Source organism: Castor canadensis, chromosome 18 (genome assembly GCF_047511655.1).
Source record: "Castor canadensis chromosome 18, mCasCan1.hap1v2, whole genome shotgun sequence".
NCBI lineage: Eukaryota > Metazoa > Chordata > Mammalia > Rodentia > Castoridae > Castor > Castor canadensis.
The window spans coordinates 37,116,260-37,139,085 of NC_133403.1; the positions used below are offsets into that span (position 1 = coordinate 37,116,260).

At 55.5% G+C, this 22,826-nt stretch overlaps 1 protein-coding gene across 4 annotated transcripts in view; it reads left to right on the forward strand.

The window, feature by feature from the left end:
• Rbm19 (RNA binding motif protein 19) overlaps positions 1-20,922 on the forward strand; it is a 101,520-nt gene extending 80,598 nt beyond the window's left edge. For 2 of the 4 annotated variants that reach the window (XM_074061135.1, XM_074061138.1), the window contains exons 23-24: positions 2,162-2,282; positions 17,415-20,922. In XM_074061135.1, coding sequence (XP_073917236.1) covers positions 2,162-2,282; positions 17,415-17,512 — 219 coding nt within the window. In that variant the 3' untranslated portion in view covers positions 17,513-20,922. The remainder of the gene's footprint in view (positions 1-2,161; positions 2,283-17,414) is intronic. The other 2 variants (XM_074061136.1, XM_074061137.1) reach the window with 2 other exon arrangements.
• The last annotated feature ends 1,904 nt before the right edge of the window (positions 20,923-22,826 follow it).

Here is a 22,826-nt window from a genome sequence, read left to right on the forward strand (position 1 = left end):
AAATCATGCTGCCTTCCCGCCTTGCCAGCTGAGCGCGGATGTTTTAGAGCTCTGAATGGGCCATTTCGGCTCGGGGTCCAGATGCATTTTTATATCTGCATGGAAAAAAGCACAGGGGCTCTGCTGGCAGTCAGAGAGTGGTTTTTAAATTAAAGTTAGAGAAAAGGGAAAGAAAAAGTTTCCTGCACCTGGCCCTTCTCAAACAGCAAAGAGGAGAACAAAGTGTTTCTTTGGTTTGGCCACATGTCTAATTTTTAACACTGCTTCTCCCCCTCCCTCCCGTCTACACGTTCTGTTTTTCTTGAAGAGATGCTGCGCCCTCTCTCTGTGCTTGGGTGTAACTCCTACACCAGCCCCTTCACACAGGAGGTGCCAAGGTTCAGCTTGGGGCAGGTGATGCCTAAGGTCACCTCATTGCTTCCTGTGCTGCTGTAACACAGCACCCCACACAGCACCTTAAACAACTGTCTGCCAGCTCTAGAGGCCACACGTCCTAAGTAGGGTGGGGGCTGGGATTTCCCACTCCTCTCCTGGCAGTGGCAGGCAGTCCTTGCATTTCTTGGCTTGTAGACTCACCACTCCCAGCCCTGCCTCCCTCTCCAAAGGTTGTTCACCTTTGGAACCCCTAAAGCCACCTGTCCTCTTGGCTTAGGGCCACCCTGCTCCTTTGTGACCTCATCCAGGCTCGTTATTTCTGCAGCTGTTTGTAGTCACATTCCTAGTGACAATGGAAGGCAAGGGGCAGAGTAGTTAGTTCTAGGCCAGACCTTTCTGGTTGTACGGTGACTCTCAGTAGCAAAAAAGGCAAACCCACAGCTCCTCCCCTGGTCCCATGGCTGTTGTCTGCCACCCGGAGCCCTGGTGCCCTGCTGACTGACAGGGAGCACTCAAAGCTGCTTCTGCACTAAGCCCAGCACCTACTTGGTAATTCTGCTGGGAGAAAGAAATTGCAAGTGAGTCCAGTCTGAGACAATACAAGGTAGAAGACTAGCACCTATTAAATGCCTGCTGTATGCCCCACACCGTTCTAGGCCCTGTCTTCCACAGAACATTTAGATTGGCACACATTAGCACTCCCATTTAGAGATGAGGAAACAGTCAGGAAGATTGAAACTGCCCTAGATCTTGAATCTAAGAAGTGCGGAGCGTGCCCTGTCCAGGCATTGGTGACTGGGTCCAAAGTCCAAAAACTCGGTCACTGAACTCTGTGACATGGGGGAGTTCCAGAAGAGCCTTCATACTGGGGAGGGCGTTGCTGGGTAGTAACATTTAGTTTAATGGCTGGTCATGTTTTAGAGGGAACAGGCAGTTGCTGACTGGTTCCATTCATATGAAATGTCCAGCACAGCCTAATGTATAGAGGCAGGAAGTGGATGGTGGTTGTCACGGGCTGAGACAGTTGGGAGACTTAGGGAGGAATAGCAGCAGTGCATGTTTCTTTTGGGGTGAGAAAGTGTTCTAAAATTAGTACGGTGATGGTTGTGCAACTCTGAGTACACTGATAACCTCTGAATTGTCCCCTTGGATGGTGGCTTGTATAGGAAGTGAATCATTTCTCAATATAGAGTTAAAAACACAAAGAAGGAACTTAGGGAGTTTGGAGATTGGGAACAATGAAAGAAGAGTACACCCTGGCTGAGAGCTGGGTGTGGGAACTGAAGCAGAGGAGTGGGAGACCAGTCGGGAGGCACTGGCGACAGGTTGAAGCATACATGGGAGACAGGGCCACCAGCGTGTGGCACAACAAAGCATGGCACAAGTTACAGTGATTGTACCCTCGTCATCCAGAGTCCAGGCAGAGCCAGGCTTTCTCACATGGCCATGGCCACCGGCAGCCAGGTGGATGGCAGGCCTGCTAATGAGGTCACCCTCTGCAGATAGTCTGTAATGTGGCAAATAGACTGTCCCCCAGTCCAGGCACCAGTTACGGCCCTGACACCGATGTGTTGACTGCCCAGTCACTTGCAGCTCTCTCCCCGGAAACGTAACCCACTAGTTAAATAGATGTGCCCAGCAGCTGCCCAGACTTTCACTAGATGTCCCATGTCCCCAGTGCCATAGCCCAGGCTGTGGGTCTGAGACCAGCAGGCAGAGGGAGGGCATTGTGGGTGCCCACAGGTCCAAGTTGCTCATACACTGCTGTGTTTCTTGTCCCTTGCAGAGGGCTTTCAACGCTCTGTGTCACAGCACTCACCTGTACGGCCGGAGGCTGGTGCTGGAGTGGGCGGACTCTGAGGTGACCGTGCAGGCCTTGCGGCGGAAGACAGCTGAGCACTTTCACGGTAGGTGTGTCTGAGGACTACCTCTCAGGTGATCCAGGATCCTGAGACCACCCCTAGGCCCTCTGTCCTCCCAACTGCCCCATGCCAGGCCTCTACCTTACTGCCCTCTGCACTCACCACGTCACTGGGAGCCCAGGCAGAGGAGCAAGGGCCGGGAGTTTATCCCTGGAGGCTTTTCTGCCAGGTTGCCAATGCAAAGGCTCGAGCTCAGGGCTCTGCTCTGTCCGCCATGTGGTCATCCTCAATTCAGGTTCCAAAATCTGTTCCTTCAGGTCTGGGATGCTGGCAGCCCCTCCTGGTGACCATCTGGGTACCACAGTGTCACTGATTTCCTCCACTAGACCTTCCTGGGCTCCCTCACTTGAGGGCTGTCCATCCACTTCTTGCCAGGGCACTGTGCTCACAGCCGTAACTCCCACTCTTACTTCAGTACCTTGGTGGCATCCTGTCACGACCTTGTGACTAGAAAACCCTAAGCATAAGCCATGTCCTTGTGCTTGGGCACTGTAGTGGGTTTTCAGGGGCTGGGCCACTTCGCTTCATCAGGCGGTCCAAACAGGGCTGGCCCAAGCAGAGTTGGCACCAGGAATGGAGCAAGGGGTGGAGTCTTAGAAACGGGGAGATCAGCGTGGCCAGGACTGGTGGGGGCAGGTGGAAATGGCGGTCAGTGTGGGTAGGATGGAGGTGAAGGCACTGGGCGTCCCCTGCTGTCCTGTACCGCATGTCCCTTACTCAGGTAGCAAGGGGCACTTGAACTTCAATCCCATCTCCCCTCCCCCGACCCGCCTCAGAAGCATCTTCCTTTGCTATGGTCCAGATAGGCTTCCACCCACTGTGGGGCCCTGGCTTAGTGATGGGTCACCCTGTGGCAAGTACATCCCCCTCCCCACTGTCTGGGAAAACCAAGCTCCAGGATGGGCCTGGGTAGGGACTGCTTGCATCACTCTCAGTGTGGAGATCTTAGGTGGGCGGCACAGAGCCTTCCTCTGTCTCCTCGTCCTAGGGTCAGGATTCAGCAGTCCTCCTCAGGTGCCTTACTGGATGGATGGGGGCGGGGGTGGGGGAGGCTATAAAACCCCTCACCAATACCACCACTCATCTCTCTGGACAGCCTGAACCTGGAGTGATTTTCTCCTTCTCTGGATCAGGGAAATGGGGCTCTCAAACCAGGCATAAATCTTAGAGGACCTTCTGAGGACAGCATCCCTCAAGGCTGGCCAGGATGGTCTTGCCTGGAGTTACAAATCAGGGCATCTTCAGAAGTACGCTTCAGAAGGTGCCAGACCTTCCCAACAGATCCCTGCCCTCCTGGGGTCTTCCCCAACACCGCAGGGTCTTCACACAAGCTTTCCTCTCCACACCGTGCCTTATCTTATCCTTGGGCACTTGGTTATCCTGGTGAATGTCGGCTCAGAACCCTTCCAGGTTCCCTTTCTCTCTCTTTGCCTTGGTATCAGATGTCAGTGGCTCTGTCTACCCTTCCACCTCCTCCCATACTTCCTTGCCATGTTGTGCCATGCCCTCCATGTGGAAACTGTGCCATGCTCCTTTTTGTCACTGATCAGCCCATCTCTGTGTCCCTGTGCCTGGCACTATCCCTGACATGGGCTAGTCCTTCAGTCCAGGGCTGGGAATATCTGTGCCCAAGAGAATGTAAAGCTGGAAACAGTTCCAAGCGCACTGCTCAATAAGTCTCCAATCCTGACGTGCAGAGAAGAACCTGTCTGTATCGACAGCCATTGACAGACCCAAATGCACCCGTCGACAAATGTTTGTGCAAGGGGTTGTCCCTGGAGCTGAGGTAGGGGCACCTCCCCGTCACCCCCCACCGCACACCCCGAGCCAGCAAAGAGTGCGGTCTCAGCGTTTCCACCCTAAGTGGAGAAGCCCCTTCAATAAATTGAACTCAAAGACACCATGACTGCCTCCCCAGTGGGAGGACTTGGCAGGAGGATTGCTGTGGGGTCCGCTGTCTGTACAACCACTCCGCTACGGCCAGGACCCAGAGGAGCAGGTGCAGTAATAATAATAGCAGACACCATGCATTTTATCCCATTGCTTTTCTGACAGCCCTTACACGGTCATGATGGGCACATCCTACAAGTGAGAGAACTGAGGCCAGCCAAGAGTGGATGTGTCCTCACAGCCAAGGGCCTGAACACCCCAAGGGCTGATGGGATCCGAGCCCAGGTCACATCTGAGGTAGAGGCCATGGGGTCAAGGCAGAGCTGTGCCCTAACTGCATCAGGCCCTCCACCCAGCCCCTACACTTTGGTCTGGAGGTGCCCACCACAGAATAGGGCCTCTGGTCTCCTACCCAGGCCTTTTTTCCCCTGTGTGCCCTGTCCCCTGTGGCGAAAAAGACCCAGCTTATTTGTGTCAAAATCTACATTGTTCAGAAAATCCAGGACCTTGGCAGACCCTGAGGGCAGGTGGGATCTGTGCCCAGTTCCGTCCGCAACTCCAGCCTGGGCCAGACCTCTGCCAGAAAGGCACTCTGATCTCAGGTGGAAACCACCAAGCCCTCAGGACAAAGGCTCCCCATGGGATGTGGGCTGGGGAATGAAAGGCAGTGTTTTTAGCTGTTCGCCAGGAGGGCCTGGCCGCAAGCTTGCTGTTGTCACCACGGCATGTGAGCTGTTCTCTGGGAAGCCTTCTTAGGACCAGTACGGCCAGCAAGATTCACCCAACATTTGCCCACCCCTGGAGTTCCACTTCTCTGACAACTCCGCTGCTGACTTGGATTATACTCTGCTAGTCTTCACCTGTTAGGCCTTACTTGAACCACATACTATCTGTGGGCTTCCACAGGTTTTAATTGTACAGAATTCTGGGAGGTCAATACTGTTGTAGCGATCAGGAAAGTGAGGCAGACAGGACAAGTAACTTGCTTAGGAGCACCAGCTACTAATGGCAGAGTCAGGATTCAGATCCACCCTACTGAGTCTGCATCAGCTGGTCTGTGTGTGCTCATATCCTCTCCTGTTCCATGATCTCGGTTAGGTCTTAGCCTTGTCATCTGTACAGTGGGCACTGGGGAGATGGTGGGACTCAAAGGAGATGGCACACAGCTCTGGCAGGCAGTGGGCATAAGTTGGCATAGTCACCATCCTCTTTGGGCACTGGTTCTTCCTCCTAGGGCCAAGACCACTGCCCACTCTTCCTTTCCTCAGTCAAGTTGGACTGAGGAAGGTTGCACCCTGGGCAGAGGGAGGAAAATTAGGAGGACCCTGGTGCTTACAGCAAATGTGCACGTGAGAGGAGAGGAAGAGACAAAGGAGCAGGGGAGGACAAGCAATGCCTGGCTCCAAACGCCACCTGTCTCCTGTATCTCTTAGCTGCTTGCACAGAGCCTGGCCTATAGAAGCACAATTAGTACATAGCAGCCTGAGGACGATGAGGAGGCAGGGCTCCTTGCTGGCAAAGCAGCTCCTATGTCACCTGCCAGGCTAGAGCTCGCTGCCATCCCAGGCTGCTTCCTAGCCGCCAAAGGCTTGCTTTAAACCCCCAGCTGCCCCCTCCCCAGGGCAGTTATGATGTACACCATCCCTGTGTGATGGAAGGGTATTCTAGCCTCCTTTGCAAGTCGGTGCTTGAGGAATGCCTGTCAAATTCAACAGCAGTGAAATGTTTAGAAAAGTTGCCGAGTTGGCCAAGACCTTGACAAGCAGACACTGCTTTGGAAAGGGAAGACCAAGGCAGACATTCTCCCCAGGACGGTCTCACCCTTCTCCTGTTCTCCTCCTACCCCCTGCCTCCCTCCTTTCTTCCTTCCCTCCCTTCTCTCTCTTTCCTTCCTCCCTCCCTCCCTCCCTCCTTTCCCAGCCAAGAATCAGATTTCACATCTCCAGCTCACAGCCCCATAGTAGGTGAAGTGCTATTCTTCAGCGCCTTGCATGTGGGATGTGAAAAGAGAGAGCAAGGAGGGAAGAGAGAGGAAAGTCTGCCACTGGCTGTGCCCCTTTCTTCCCGAGCATGTTACAAACCAGCAGGGTCGCAGCATCGCGAGGCTTTCAGGGCCCGGCAGGCCGCGGTCCCTGTGAGCACAGCCGAGAGAATATAATGGCACGGAAGAAATCCACCGCAGAGCCCCCTGTTTTAAGCGCTCGCAGCCAGGGAGGCCGGGCAAACAGGCTTTTATTTGGCCGGGAGTGTGGCTCTGCTTCCCCATGTTGTCTTATTCCAGCTGGGGAGGCCTGATGGGCTGTGGTTAGCGTCTGTACCTTTCACCTCCGGAGCTGGGAGCGCAGGCATGACCAGCATGGCAAGTGCTTGCACTGGTGGCAGTGCCTTTCCCCGCTCCCCCCTGCCTGCCAGGCCAGGCTAGGCTGGCCAGGATGGGAGGTGGAGAGTCACAGCACTCCTCTCCTGGTCCAGCCTGGTGGGGGAGGTGGGGACAGGGAAGGAGCCCAGCTGCTTGGCCCCATCAGCCTGCCCCACCCCCCAGGTCTCAGCCAGGGTGAGAGATGCTAGTCCCCCCACCACCCCCGCCGCCCCGCTTCCAGCCCTCTTTCTCCATTCCTGCGCCATACTCCACAACTCATCTTCCGGTGCTGTCATCTGCCATCACAGGCTTGTATGTGCTGTTAAAAATCCCTTCTCCCTGCAAGCTTGCCATGGCTGTCTCTGCTCACCCTGCTGCACTCTGCACCCAGTGCAGAGGGGCCACCATAGCTATGGGGGGGATGAAAAAGCGAGCACCAGTAAGAACCTGGTAGCTGGTGTGGCCGACGATAGTTGATATCTGGTGTGTCCCAGGCTGTGTGGTGCTAACATGGCACCAGGGTCAGCGAGACTGAGCAGGGCACTTGCCCCGCTGTTGGGCTGCAGCCTGCACCTGGCCTCTGTTAGTCTGAAGCTATATGCTTCCACCCTCTGCTTCCAAGCCTGCCGATCTGAAAAGAGGCAACCATGTGAATTCTCATTGAGCTCAAACCAGAAAAAAGGAAAGAATGGAGAAGACAGCTTTGTCAAGGACCTACTGAGTGCTGGGAGCTTTACATTCCCCATCTGGAACCAAAGTGCTGGATTTCTAGTCCCTTTCAGCCTCACAACTCCCTAACAGAGGCGCCATTCCCATTTTACAGAGGTGCAAATGGAGACCCAGAAAGGTGCATCGACTTCCGTGAGGGCACACAGCACTGGGGCCTCAGAACAGATAACCCTGTTCCATTCCACCCTATATCCCAGCCAGTCTTGACTCTAAAATGGCCCACTCTATCACTTAGAGACTCCTATTCCTGGGAGGGCATCAGTTGAAGCCCAGCCCTGGTCTGTTTTTACACATAAATTTTACTAGCACCCAGCCCTGCCCATTTGTTTACACTTTGTGACTGCTTTCTCACTCTGCAAGGGCAGAGTTGAAGGGCTGTGAGAGACCCTGTGGTCCTCAGAACTTGGAATCTGTACTGCACTGCCTCGCCCTCTACAGACAAAGTGCACAGGACTCTCATCCAGTACTGCAGGACTGTGCCTTGCCCTTCTCAGAGGGCATGTGCCCCTAGAGGCATTGTGACTTCATCCTCCACCCCAGACTATGGAGGCTTCTGCGTCCACTGTCCAGTGGTTCTGCTTCTCATTTTCTGGACAGTGCTTCCTGGTCACCTCATCTCCAAGGCACTACAGCCTCTGAGGACCAAGACTCGATTGCAGAGCAGACCCCTCCCTCATGGAGCTGTATTGGAGCAGGAGAGGCAGAGGGTTACCAAAAACTGTGACTCACTGAAATCTGACCAGAGCAGGTTCTGGGAAGGAAATTAGAATAGCATTACACTCTTCTGGAGGGAGAGTAGAGATTTTTAGCATGGTAGCTGGAGAAAGTCTTGGCAAGGAGTTGGCATGTCTCTGTGATTTGTAGGGACCATTCAGCCAGAGATGTGCAGGAGGGAGACATTCCAAAGGGAACCCCAGATACAGAGGCCCTGTGTCAGACGCATGTTCAAATCAGGCCATGGTGGCAGGGGGAGAGCAGGTGGAGAGTGGGAAACATCAGAGAGGCCAGCAGGGGGCCTTCCTCACAGTCCCTTGGGAAGCCCTGGCAGATTTAAGGAGGGAATGTCAAGGCCATATTGATACCAGCAGACCTTGTCTTCGCTTCGTGGGGTTTGCATCATACAGGCAGAGGAATTGCATTGTCATCCAGCCAAGTAAGGACAGTGGCCGGGCCCAGGTCAGGGTCCATGGGAGTGGAAAGGGGTGGGCTGATGATTTAAAGTAGAGCCAGCCAGCCTTTCTTCTGGAGAACAGGAAAGAAATGAAGGCTGGTGCCTAGGTCTTGGCTCCGAGTCCCTCAGGGAATGGTGGGACTGTGTGATGAGCGGTCCCGGAAGCGGGGGTGTTCTGAACATGCCTGGTTTGAGACCTATCAGGATGCCCCGTGGGATGTCAGGCAGATAGATCTATGAGTTCAGTGCTCAGGGACGAAGTCTGGGTGGGCTGAGATGTAAATTTGGAAGTCATCAGCATACAGATGATATTTAAAGCCGGAACAGCTCACTCACACCCTCTCTCATAACTTAATCATTCACGGGGTGGCACGTTTTCAAAAGACCAGAGACCAGGAGAGCCCATTATCCCCCTGTCAGCCCTGGCAGATAGGCCTCCTTGATCTTGGCCATGAAAACGTAATCATGTGCCTTTAAAAGTCACGGGCAAGAAAGTTCGAGCAAGAATGTGAAAGCACAGAATTTATTATTCAGAATATCCCCTTGCTGCAGCTCCTTCCAGGTAGCTGTACACAGGTTTTCAGCGCCTCGCATGGGGTCCCTCTCTCCCTCCTCAAGGCTTGGCCTTCCAGTGGAGACCTGGCAGGAGGTGGGAAAGGGGAACTGTCCCAGATTGCCGCAGAGCATCTCAGGGACAGGCACCATGGTGGGTGTGGAGTACCCCTTCCCTGTGCTGAGCGCTGTGTTCCATGCTTTCCAGGTACCTGGCTGGGCAAGCGGACAGTAATGGGAGAGGTTGAGAGAGGCCAGAAGCTCCTCCTCCCCCTCTTTCTCTTAGACTCCTGGCCCACTGCAGCTGCTGGAGGCAGAATCAGGACAGAAAATCAAGAAGTGAATTGTTTTGGTCTGGCAGCTCCTGACCAGGGTGCAAACAGCTGGCCGTTGGTGGGGAGGGCCTTCGGAGAGCCTAGGGGCTCCCTGAGCCCAGCTGGGGCAGACGTGGCCCAGCCACACCTCCTGCGGCCCCCCATGCCCAAGCCTCCCTGGGTGGCATTTTGGAAATATTTCTGAGCACTCCAACAGCAGCCTCCACACCCTCCTCTCTTCCCCTGGGAGCAGCTGTCCGTGCAGGGAAGGCACTTGCTCCCAATCCAGCGAAATTGTTATTGACTTGTGTTCCCTGCGTTCTGCAAACATTTCACTCAGCCGTCGCGGCCAGGCCAGGAATCCCTGCTAGGGCTAACGGGGAAGCCAGCTGTGCCGGGCCATCTCCCTGCTCCTCCTCATCGATCACGGAATTAAACTGACAGAGGGAGGACGCAGGGTGGTGTGAGAGGGGCAGGGGCCTGGCCACGATTGGACGAGGGCTTGGGGACCTGGGGACCTGAGGACTGGAAACAAGGAGGGTGAAATTCTCTCTGGCACCATGGCCAGTGGTAGGACATGTCTAGTTCTGTTTCTGACCTACAGGCTGGCCCAGCCAGGGGGAAGCCACAGAAAACAAGACAGGGTCTTTGTTACAGTGCCGTGGCCACACATGGAACTAGTGGGGTCTTGTGGACGGAGAGGAAAGAGAATCAGAGGCCACATAGACGAACCATCCACTGAGGTCGCCCACAGATCTGTAGTTTGCCTACGAGATATAAAAGTCATTTTGAATTAGTCTTTATTTTGCCATTGGAAGATTTGACCTGAAAAATTAAGATTCTGACCTCACTTTAAAAATTGGGTCTGAGACAGGATATAATAGTACACACCTGTAATCTCAGCTACATGAGAGATAGTAGAAAGATCTCGGTCCAAAGACAGTCCCAGGGACAAACTTAAGACCTATCTAAAAAATAACTAAAGCAAAAAGGGCTGTGGGATTGGCATAACTGGTAGAGGACCTGCCTAACAATCATAAGGCCCTGAGTTCAAACCACAGTGCCACCAACAACATTTAAAAAAAAAAAAATCTGAAAAAGCTAGGTGTGGTGGTGCACACCCCAGTACTCAGGAGGCCAAGGCAGGAGGGTTCGAGTCCAAGGCTACCCTTGTCCCATGTTTCCACAGCATAGCAGGGCCTGAGGAACCACATGAAGTGTGGGGTTCTGTTTGCCACAGTCCACAGTCCTTCCTGTCGTCACCCAGGACTGAGTGACTATCATGACCCTTCCTGACCCCGAATGTCCTCGCTCTGACAGGACCACACCCTGGCCCCTGTGATCCACCAACACATTCTCAGCCACTGCTTTGACATAGGGCCTGTGCCAGGAGAAAGGGATAAGCTAATGAGACTTTAAAGGCCCTCATGCCCAAGTGCGTTGGTGGGAGACACCTTTGGCCTCTCTTGGTCCTCCTTTTTCCCTTGAGAGCAAGTCCCTCCCCCTGGGCCCTTTATCACCCACCCAACCCGGATAGGTTGCCCAGCCTCTGAGGCTGTTGTAAACATGCAAAGCCAAGCCCTTAGGCCTTTGCTAAGCCTGTGCCCGCGGCTCTCGCTCAGGATAAGCCCATAGAGGTCCTGACCCTGAGCACAGAGCTGCAGGTGCCTGGGGCCTCGTCCCTGCCTTGTGCCCCAGCCTCAGTGTGGGCCTCTTGGTTCTCTGTCTGCCCTCATTTTCCTCTGCTGGCCTCGTTGGATCCTGCAGTACTGCAGTACTGCTCAGCACTCCTGCACCCAGGCTGTGGGTTGAGGCCTTTTGTGCCTTGAGTCAGTGTGTGCTCCTACCGGGTCTTTTCTGTCTACATACAAGTGATGGGGTGATGCAGAGTAGGTCAGGACTCAGAGCCCAGCTGGGCCCCCACAGCCAGTCGTGCAGTTTTCCTTTGGGGTTTTGATCCTGTGTATCCCCAGCACTGTGCCTGGTACATGTGTGTGTGCTCAGTAATACTTGTGTCTGAGCGAAGGCCCTGTGAGACACGCAAAGCAACTTTGTCCCACTTACCTGCAAGGAGCTCAGAAATACAGAATTTAGCAGCTCCCAGAAGTCCCCAAGGTGGCAGAGGCAGATTTGGGGCTGTGTCATGCCTGCCACTCTGAGCGGGGCTCTCTGGGTCACACCTGGTTCTCAGGAGGACCAGCCAGGTTTGGGATAGGCCCATCCCTAGGACAGCCGCCTGCCCCAGAAAGGGCCTCTAGCTTGGGATGATGAACTTAGCTTGGGATAATAAGCTAAGCTGGTCCTCTCTGCAGATCAGCTGTGAACATTTAGTATGCACCTGCTGTAAGTAGCCCTGGGAGCTGTCCAGGGGGCCAGCAAGATGGAGTCAGAGAGGGCCGAAAGGGACCAGATGTGCACCATAGCCAGGGGGTCAAGACTGGCCAGTCTCGGAGTGCCTGGCCCCCACTGCCGCTATAGTATTCAGCCATGCATTTCCAGGGGTGGGAATTGCAGGTTGCAGGTGACCCTCAGTGGCCCAGGATCACAGGCCTTTGAGAGTGAGGCTGGTGAGCACCTTGCTCCGGCCTGGAAGCCAGTGTGGCAACTGCTCAGCAATGCCTGCATGCTGCCACGCTTAGCAGGCTGGCTGGCCAAGGCCTGTCTATCCTTACCTCAGGGAGAAGCCAACTCAGGGTTCTGGGAAAGGCAGGAAGCACCCCATGATGAGGCCTCCAGGCTCTAGGTGCAGTTAGCACCCATCCCTACCAGGGACAACTCAGAAGGGGACAGGGCCACACGGGAATTGGGGTGCAGACTGGTGCAGCAGTGCCCCACTAATTAAAGGGCCTCTTATGCTAAATCACACAAGTGCTTTTCAGGGCCCACAGTGTGACACTAGGCGTCAGTCCATTTGGAGTCTACACAGCTCCCTGTTCACCCACCTCACTGTGGAGGTTTGTACTGGGGACTGACTTCCTTTCCCCATGGTGGCCCTGCACTCTGTATCTAGAGTGCCATTGCTGCCCTGCCGTGTTTTGAGAGGGGCAGAGACCACCGTGTGTATTCAGAAGCAGCAGAGCTGGGCCCAGCTGCCCCGCACTGAGTGCTAGCTGGGTGCCTTGGCCATTCTGTTGCCCGGGCTGACCTCAGATCTCCTGGGCTCAAGGGACCCTGCCTCAGCTTCCCAGGTGCTAGGATTCCAGTACACACCACCACGTCCAGTTTGTATACTGGGACTTGAACTCAGGGCCGCAAGCTTGCTAGGCGAGTGCTCTACTGCTTGAGCCATTATGCCCAACCCATTAGTGTTCTTGGGGAAGGGGCACTGTGAATTCCATTGTCATTTAATAATTGCAGAAAGGAAGCCCAGAGAGGTAAAGCAACTTTCCCAAGTCTCCCAGCCAGGAGCAGCAGGGTTTGAACTTGGCAACCTGCCTCCGGCCGGCACCACAGCCCAGTGCTTCATCCCACTGGCCTCAGCTCAGAACCCAGCTCTTCCCTCCCTGGCTGTCAACGCCTGCCTCTTCTCCAGCTCCTTTCAGACTCACGCTCTTCTCCCCAGCTTGTCTTTCCCAGGCCTCCCACCTCCGGAACAAAACCCCATGAAGCACTTTCTTCTGTCCTCCAGCAGCCTGGCCCCCGCCCGCGCCTTTCTCTCCGCCTGCCTGTGCCTTGCACACGGGTGACAACAGCACCAGCCAGGGAAGGGAGAGACGCGGGCTGGCATTCTGTCAAGGAATTAATTGAAAAATAAAATCATTAGGTGGGAACTCCAGAAATGCAAAAATGGTGATTGGAGGGTTGGGGGGCAGGACTGGGGGGGGGTTGTTGGGGGACGGCTGAGCTTTTTGTCAAGTTAATTTCTTGGGTATTGATGTTTGGTGACACTCACTTGTTGTTTATCTTCGGGTGCAGCTGTAATACTGGAAGAAAACACACAGCTTGTTCTGTTTATTTAGTTTACACCTTCCTCCCGCTCGGCATTATGTTTGCTTGGTGAAGACTCGCTCGGGCTTTTGATGTGGGGAAGTGGGATTTCGCAGCTGTTCCTGCAACTGAGCGGGTGTTCCTCGCGGACACAGAGCTGGCAGGGGGACTCAGGGCCTGGCACATTTGGGGTCCCACCCAAACCCTGGCCCACATGGATTCCAGCCAAACTCACTAGGTATAAGGAGCAGCAAGCGTGCCTGGCCCCATCCCTGGGCTCGTTAATCCTCACAATCCCCCCCAGGAAGTGGCCAAAGTAAAGTGACCTCCAAGCCGTGGAGTGAGTGGTCACTGCCATGCCCTCCGCATCCTGGGCCCCATGATACCTTCGTCCTCTAACCTGTAAGTGGCGGAGATGTGCCAGCCCTAGGATGCGTGCCACACCCCACCCCTGGCAGCATCTACTGCCCCTGTGGCAGAGCGGCCTAAGAACCAGCACCGTTGTATCAGTCATCCTGATAAAGTCATCAGCCCAGCCCCACTGCCGAGCCTAACGGGATGCCTGCTTTGTTCTTCCTGTTCCTAAGCCTTGCCATCATCCCATGAGGCAGGTGGTAATAGTGGCCAGATGGGAAACTGAGGCAAAGTCTGTTCTTGAGGCCACATGACGTGTAGAATGGAGCTGGGTTAGAACCCAGGCTTAGTGTGGCACTGCCCTCCTGACCACGTAGTAAGTGCTCCGGGCATGTGGAGGGGTCTCACAAGAACCAGACCCTCCCTCACCCCGGCAGCCAGCCCTGAGGTTAGCAACAAGTAGCCACAGCAGGGAAGGGGGAAGGTGCACTACCTACCTGAGATCACACACAGCCAGGTCTCTCTGATCCTAAGCCAGACATGGGGACCCCAGTCTCCTGCATGACTCTGGCTGTGGCCCCTTACCAGGCAGGGCACCTCAGGTGGTGCCAGGCTGGCATAGCACAGCTTAGACAAGTTGAAATGGGGTTCCCAGCTGCCACCTGCTGGGTGTGGGGACTCTGGTGTACCTCTCTGCACCTCCTCTTCCTACCTGTGAAATGAGGGATTACAGGTGTGAGCCTCTGACACCCAGCCAGGGCTGCCAGCTTTGTTTCCTGAACCTCTGAGCTGGGAGTTGTGTGGAGTGCAGCTTGGCCTTTTTAAAACCTGGCCACCCCAGGGCCCCGGAAGTCATTCCCTCTCTGAGTTGTTCACTCACTTTGCCTCACCTTCAGTGAACATGGAGGGAGCACCCAGTCTGCCTGGACCTGAGACCCAGCAGCCAAGGTGACAGACCCAGCCCTGAGGCCACTGAAGGCCTGGGATGCTTAGGTGAGAGAGGCCCTCCAGGAGCTGGCCAGGTCCTGAGCTCTGAGGGTGGACTCTGTGCTGAGTACAGAGGGTCAACAATTTTAAGGTGCCATCACTGGCTGTGGTGTTCTGGGCTAGTCAAGGCAGTAACAGCAGGGAATGGAGGTAGGGGGCAAGTTTTCTGTAGGATGGGGACCTGCACTCCCCCTGCGCATTTAGAGATCAGCATTTAAAAGCAACAGTGCGAAAGTGAGAGTTCACCCAGATGCCATAGTCAAGTGAGTGCCGGGGACAGAGAGTCATGCAAGGCTGAGCCTGCTGGCAGCAGTCCTAGGCCCTGGACCCAGAGTCTGTGTCCCACTACCGGGAGCTGGAGCCTAGGGCTCTTTATTGTGCAGCGCAGGTTCTCAGTCACTCAGTACACATTTGCTCGGCAGCTGCTGTGTGCCAGGACTGCTCTAGCACCAGGAGCAGGGCAGTGGACCAGACAGACCTGCCCTTCTGGAGGTGACCTTTCCAGCGGGGCAGAGTTTAGAGTGGTTGTGCACACCTGCATTCCCAGCTACTCAGAAAGCTCAAGCGGGAGGATCGGGCAGTGTGACCCTATCCAAAAATCAGAACAGGAGGTGTGGCCTAAGTGACAGAGCACGTGCCTGGCAAGCACAAGCCTTCAATTCAGTCCCCACTACCACAAAGTAAATTAAGAAGCAGGACAAACCAGGGGTACATGTGGGGGATGGCAGGAAGGAGTGGGTGATACGGGCACTAGGGAGACTGGATTGTGGGAGGTCAGGGAAGCCTCGCCACGAGGCAAGGCTCCCGAGCGACTCCTGAGAGAAGAGCATTCCAGAAAGGAGGCAGCAGTGCAAAGGCCCTGGGGTGGGAGCACTGGGTGCCAGGAGCCAGGGAATGGCCTGTGTGGCTGGAGCAGAGTGTTCCACTTTCCCCAAGGGACAGGCTCTGATGTACATTTTAGCAAGGTCCCTCTGGCTACCAATCGAGGCTAGAGACACTGGCACTTACTTGAATCAGGGCAATGGCTGGAGGGGAGCTGTGCGTGGGTCTCTTTTAGAGCTGGGTGACACCAGGGGAGAAGCACTGTCCTCATCAGTCTGCAGCCACTCTGGTGCTGGACAGAAGGGTGAGTCTCATTTGTGCAGTGTAGACTAGCTGCTGCTGGCACCCTGGGGCCCAAGAGCAGACAGGCCCAGGGGCCAGACCCACCCAACGCCAGCAGCAGGGCAGACAGGGTAACAGCCTCCTGCCCTGTTTTGCTGCCTTTCTCTTTCCTGAGCCTGTCACCTGCCCACCAGTTCCATTTCCAGAGACCAGACTCCCAGCCTGGCGATGACAGCGAGGATGGGGAGTGAGGAAGGAGAGGAAGCACCGATCTAGGGAGGCAGTCCCCATCCTGCCCCACTCCCTTTTCATGGTTGACAATGATGGTGCAGCTGCCAGGCCTTGAGGCTCCCCAGCTGGCAGAAAGTGGGCGCCTCTCACACCATCCTCTCCCTCCCTGAGGCAGCCATAGCTCCACTCTGGGGTCTCAGGAAGCAGAACCACATCACAACATCCCTGTAGTGCCTGCTACAGGGTGAGGGGAGACCTGGGCATGGCAGGCATGGGATCTCAGGGGGCACAGCAAGTGCCATGGGCTAGGGGTGGGTCAAAAAAAGGCAGGAAGGGCCACGCATGTGATGCCCCTAAGGGCTCAGGCGTCTCTGGAGGGGGCAGACCTGCTGCACATGTCTAGAAGGACCTATGGGGAGGGGGTTCTGGAGAGGTGTGGGGTGCTGGGCTGGGTGCCATGGAATGGGTGGGAAGGGTCGGTGTCTAGATCAGCATAGGACGGAAGGAGGGACTCAAAGGTCACTTGCTCACTAGGACCCCCGGAAGGGAGTCCACGTTTCTGAGGTCTCTGTCTCTGAGCCAAACACTGCTGAGTGCTAGGGAGGAGGAAGACACTCAGCTACCACCCACGTAAAGCTCCAAGCCCATGTCCAAGTGAGGCAGAGGGTCCCAGGAGTTGGAGCCCTGACAGATGGATTCCCACAGCCTCTGTCCACTGCCTGTACAACCCAGGATTCACTGTGAGCAAGGTTGCCCGTTAGTGGGTGGCTAGACTAGCAAAGGGACTGATGGACCAGACAACCCAGACAGAGCTCAAACCACCCCCCCGAGCCATTCCCTCCCTGGAGGGCCAGGGGCCAGCACACCTGCCTTCTCTATTTTTATTTCCTTGCTATTCTGTGGCTAACACACAGACTTTCATGAAAAGTGAAAGTCTGTGGGTTCAGCGTGACTTGAGTTCAAGTTCTGGCTCCACCCTTTGCTGTGACTCAGTTTCCCTCCCATACCTGTGGGTCTGTTGAGAGGAGTAGAGCCACAGCACACAGTAGGTAGATAGTGTTTGCAGACTGGCTTTATGTACGGGACCCACCATTGCCTGGCTTGGTTTAGCCTCCGGCCTGCTGGAGGAGGCAGCTCACACAGGCTTCTCTCCTCCCTAGAGGGAGCCCTGTCCTCTCTTCCTCCCTGTGGGTGGGTGACGGGGCAGCAGGGGAGGTAGCTCCCCATGGTGAGACTGGATACTGACTCTCTGTATTTCTCTGTCTCTCCCCACCCCTCGCTCCCATCTGTTTTCCTCCCTCTCTCTCTTTCTCTTTCTCTCCCTCTCCTCTCATCCCTCTTCTGACTCCCCCCCCCCCCGCCCTTTATGCCTGTCTCTGCTCTTTGTATCTTCGGTCCTCCTGCTCTGCCCCCCTCCCCTCCCTCTGTCTCTCTTGCCACTTCTCCATCCCATCCTCTCACTGTTCTTTTCTCCTCTCTCGCCATCTGGGCCCCCATAGAGCCCCCGAAGAAAAAGCGCTCTGCAGTGTTGGACGGGATCCTGGAGCAGCTGGAAGACAGTGAAAACGACCACGAGGAGCAAACCCTTCAGCTGTGAGCTGGCAGCATGAGGGTATGTGGCTGTGGAGCCCTGGGGACAGCAGCCACTCTGGCTTCTGTACTTCTACTGTGTGGGCTGGGGAGCGGGGCAGGAGTGGCTGGCGCCCTCTCTGGGTCCAAGGTCAAAGGGGACAAAGACCTGGCCTCGGAAGCTCTGGACGCCTCACCAGTGACACCTTCCAGCAGCTGTCAACACAGAAGGCTCATGAGGCTGACCAAGACACATCCACCCGAGGCCTTCCCTTGTAGCAGCACCCCCAGGCCTGGAAGAGCACAGACACACAGGCTCAGACCCAGCCTTGACCTCCAAGATGGGTGCCTGTTGGCTCCTTCTCCCCTAACCCCTCAGCTGCCAGCAGACCCCTCTGCTGTGGAAGACCGGGGTGCAGACTCGGGGACAGACACACTGCAGGGCACCCAGTGCGTGAGGTTGTAAGGAAAGCTACACACCACCACCAGGAAGAGCCCCAGCCAGGGGCTGAGTGTGAGTATCCTTGCCTCCCTCAGGGTGCTGACCTACTCCTTACCTGCGTCTGGCCAGGGGACTGTGCACAGCCTGGAATTCAGCCTCTGTGGCCTATCCTCCATGTGCAACCACAAGCCCGGCTTCATCAGCAGAGACGTCTTGTGGCTCTTGCAGTTCCAAGCCCCCCCACCAGGCTCAGGTTGAGCTGCAGTATGTCACCAAAGGCAGCCAGCCACACTCTGTCGGGAGCTGGGGCCCTGTGACAGGTACCAAGGGCCTCATCCTGGTCAACAGCTCCTCCAGGCTTTATCCTGACCGGGGACACCTGTGCTACGCCCACGACAGCCCTGGACTCAGGACGGGGGCTGATGCTGGCACCTGCCAGAGGGAAAATGACAGAGGAGAACAAGACCACGTCCTTCACTCCTAATCTTGAGTCCCAACACCACCCCCAGCGTGCCACCTCATACCCAGGGTGGTCCTTTCAGTCTCGGTTGTCCTGTCTGTAAAATGGGGTTAATCATTGTGTCTGCCTCAGCTACGCAGTGCTGGCGTTAAACTACTGATGTCAGTCAACTCAGAAGACACTCGGTGGTGCCTCTGTTCGCTTCTGAATTTAGGGTTGCCATCTGGGGCTCTCAAGGGACAGCCAGGAATCTTCAGCTTGGTGCAGAAAACTTGATCTGTGTGTTTTCGTGGGGATGAGACTCCAGTCCTCACCTGGTTTTCAGAGTGGCCTGGATCCCAAGCTGGGCTACACAGCCCACTTCCTGTGGGGCAGGCGCACCTTACCAGTCCTAGCTCACCACTGAGGATCAGGGAAGGACAAAAGCAAGTAGCTTGTTCATAACCTCTCTAGTTCCCAGCCCTCGGGCATGCACTGGTCTGTGGGGTCCAGGCTCTAGAGTCACCGTGGCCTTGGGCATAACAGAGCCTATGACCATCCCTGTTCCATCCATGCCCATCCTGCAGAGGGCACATGGCTCCCAGCCAAGTGGCCTGATACAGAAAGCGGCCATCTCTGTCACTACCATCACTGATCAGGGTAACACAGGCGATTAGAACCTCCATGGCTGGATCCACACCCTCTACAGCCTCCAGAGCTCAGGCAAGTGACTTATCCCCAGCCTCGTTTTCAGGCTCACTGAAACGAGGGTGTGAATGTCTGTCCCATGCAGGGCATTTGGGAGACCAGATTGCTCCAGGCATCTGTCCAGGGTCACGATTTGAAGATGTGAACCCGGTCCATCTGACCCCAGAGTCTTGAGAACAGTGGGAGGGGGGAAAGGAAGGGGAGGATCCAAATGCTGACAGCCCCAGAGCTGTGTGGAAGTAGGGTGGCTGCCCACCCACCTAGTCCAGAATTGGCTGGCAGGAGTCAGGAAATCAGGGGACTGTGTCGCCTTCCTCCCCAAGCCTGGCCCCTGTGTCCTGCCCTGGGGTCCTACTCTCTGGGTGGGGGGGCAGCGGCAGACCCACAAGGAGATAGGAGGGTAGACATGTCCTCTCAGGGTGCCATCACCCCACCTTCGTGTCACACCACAGTAGACATTCTGTTCAGGAAGCCTCTTGATCTGGCTGGCTCTATAGTTCACACCTGTCCAGGCCTCGCCCCAGCACCAAGGCCTGCCTGACCCTCCCTACTACTAACTGCCCCCGCCTGGGATCTCCCCCGCCATTTTCCTATTGGGTTCCACTTTTGTCCCTTTTGAGATCTAGTCCAGATTCCACTGCCTCCATTTGAATTTGACTTCCCCTGACAGCTGATCTGTAGGAGCGGTACATCTACTTGGTGTGTATAGATAGTGAGTCACAGAGTAGGGCTGGAGGAGCCTTCTGGGAGGGGCCTTGGTCATGATGGCAGAGGCATAGGACCCCAGCCGTGCGTATCCACTCACCCAAAGAGGGATGAGAGAGAGTGCAGAAGTGGGCCACGGAGGTTGACGCTGAGCAAGGCGTGGGGTGTGGACGAGCTGCCGGGTCTCAATGGTGTAGACAGGTGTGGGTTCAGGAGATGGGGTCGTCCATCAGGTGTACAACCCCCAGCGTGTCAGGAGGTAGCCTGGAAGAGAATTGTGACAAAAGCTGGACCAGAGTGAGTACCCAGGAGAGGAGATACGGTGCCAGAAACCAAAGGGACAAACACAGAAGGCTTGTAGCCTTGGGGCCAGCCACCCCCCTGGGCTCAAGACTCAGGAGTGGGGCCTGGATAGCAGAGGATACAGAGACAGACCGACTCCAGAGCTGGGGCTGGAACCCAACCTGCTCGTTCACATCCATCCTCCTGGCACTGACCTCACGCCTGGCCCTGCACCTGCACTTACCAGGTCCACTGCTGTCAGGCCCCTGGTCAGGTTTACCCAGCATGGACACCAGCAGCGTCTGGGCACTGGTGGAGGAGAAAAGCCAGTTCATCCCTACCCCGGACTCTGTCCTGGATGGCGGCCCCACTGAGGGTCCAGCCTGGGCTCTGGTACCTGGCCCACTCTCTTAAGTCCCTCCAGTGCCTGTTGACCTGAGTGTCTAAGCACTTCCGGCTCTTTTGTGGCAGTTGTCTGCCTGGCATCCCTGCCATGGAAGTGCCCGACAGAGCAAGGAAGAGAGGAGCCTGGCAAGGCCTGCCTGCTGGGGATGGCGGAGAGGGAGGAGGCCCAGCCTGGAGGGAAAGTGCTACCCATACACCCCGGAGGAGGGTCCTGCGTTTCCAACTCCAGGACAGCAGTCAGCCTGGTGGGTGTAGGGGAGATGGTGGCTGGACAGGACTTTAAGGAAGGGCAAGCTATAGTGATGGTGGGGGCCCTGCTGGGGGTGGGGAGAGGGGCAGGCATCCACAAGCCCTGAGCAGGCATTCACCAGTCTGTCTCTCAGCCTCCTTTCCATGTTTGCAAATGGGTACAAGAATTTTTGTCTCCTAGGATTTAAAAAATAAATAAATAAATAGATCGTGGGTGGATAGCAGACTTTCTCATACCTGTGATGCTAATTAAATGATAGTCACTCGTAACGTTAGTCTCTAACAAGCAGAGGTTGGGGGGCCCGTGGGTCAGGCCTGTGTGCAGAAATGGGAAGGAGGTACCCTCTACCACTGAGTTCCACACAATGGTGTTTGGTTGGGGGCAGTGGGGGGGCGGGTTTCGTGTTCACAGCAGCACAATTATCCTTGCTGAGAGCCTGAGTCGGGCTCTAACCAGGCCAGACTACAGATCCACAGTTTATAGGACGAACCAGCAGGCTGGAGTGATCCCAGGCCGCGAGGTGGCATCCCAAGCTGGCCTGGAGGGCTGCCTCCCCCTCCTCCCCCCAGAAATGAGCTGCATCCTCCAGCTGGCTGGCTGGTACCCACGGCACAGACTGGAAGTCCACAAAACCCATGAGCTTAGGTTTTAGCTGAAGCACCTGGACTGTGGAAGGGAGCTGACTGGCACATAGAGAACAGGCACCATCACTACAGATGGGAAGAAAGGACGCAGGCCAGAAGCCAGGCAAGTCAGCACCCTCACTCATTCATTCATTCATCAGATGCTTGCTGGGCCCCAGGATGTGAGGACAGAAACCAGGGTGGCCCTGCACATCTCCGCATGGGCATCCCTTGCTGGGCAGACACCAGGTGCTGCCCCAGGCTTCAAGACCCACAGGTCTGGCACAGGACAGTTTCCAGCGGCCTGCCTGCAGGACTTCCCTCCCTCCAGCACCCCCCTGGCTTTTTTCTTTGGTGCAGGCCGGGCTCTACCCTTGCAGGCAGTGCCCAGGACAGGATTAGCTGGGGCCAGGCACGCAGGCCTTGGTGAACAGAGCCGAGCTCGGTTTCAACATCTAATTCAATTTGTTCTGCTGAGATTGAAATATGAAATGGTTGCCAGTCAAACGTTCAAAGGACAGGGAAGGGGGAAGCGAGAGTGAGCGGCTGCTGAAATTTAAATTTTAATGAAAATGGCTTTAACCCTTTGGTGCACCTTGCAGAAATGGAACACAGGCTCCTGCCTGCAAACAGATTCTTCTGGGCTCTGCTTCCGCATCTCTCACTGAGCTCAGTAATGATTGTAGTCTTCCCCACCACACATCCCTGACAATAAGATTAGGAATACTTTCTTCATGATGTATTCACCAGTGCTACCTCTGCTAAATGGGTGTTTTCCCTCCTCTAGGTGATTTGCCCAAGCTGAGATTGTTATTTTTACCTAGGCTGGGATCAAACGATCCTCCTGCCTCAGCTGCCATAGCTGGAACTACAGGCGTGCACCACTGCACCCAGCTCTCCTTGATCCTTCAGCAGCCATGTTATTTATTTTGTGTCTGCCCCATCTCTAATTGTAAGCCACAGTGGAGCAGCATCCAGTCCTGTTCTGTGCATCACCCCTGGCTACAGGAGGTGCATCTATGGAATCTAGTAACTTTGCCTTGGGGAGGCGGTGACATTTTCATGATAATGATGTACAAGGGTTGACCTCCGAGTTGTCCTGGCAGGAAGAGTGAGCAGTGGGGCCACTGTCCATGCATGCTCGGCCATGACACAGGTCAGGCTGGTGGAGGAGAGTAGGGCAGACTCAAGTGACTGTGACCAGCAGTGGAGAGAATCCAGTGACTCAGACCAGGGTGATGGCAGTAGAGAGGTGGCAGGGTGAGGGCGGCTAGAGCCCTAGACAGGTTGAAAGTCGATCTAGCTGTGGAGTGAGCAGAGCTAGAGTCTGGGGTTTCAGTGGGAAGGGAGCAGCAGCCCTCATCTGAAGCTGGCTCAGCGGGAACCCCAGGGTGGGTTTTCAGTACTTTTAAGGTGGAGATGTAGAGAGCCTGGGCCGATGTGTGTCAGTGCAGGAGAGGCCAAGGCACAGTGGGAATTCCCTTTTCA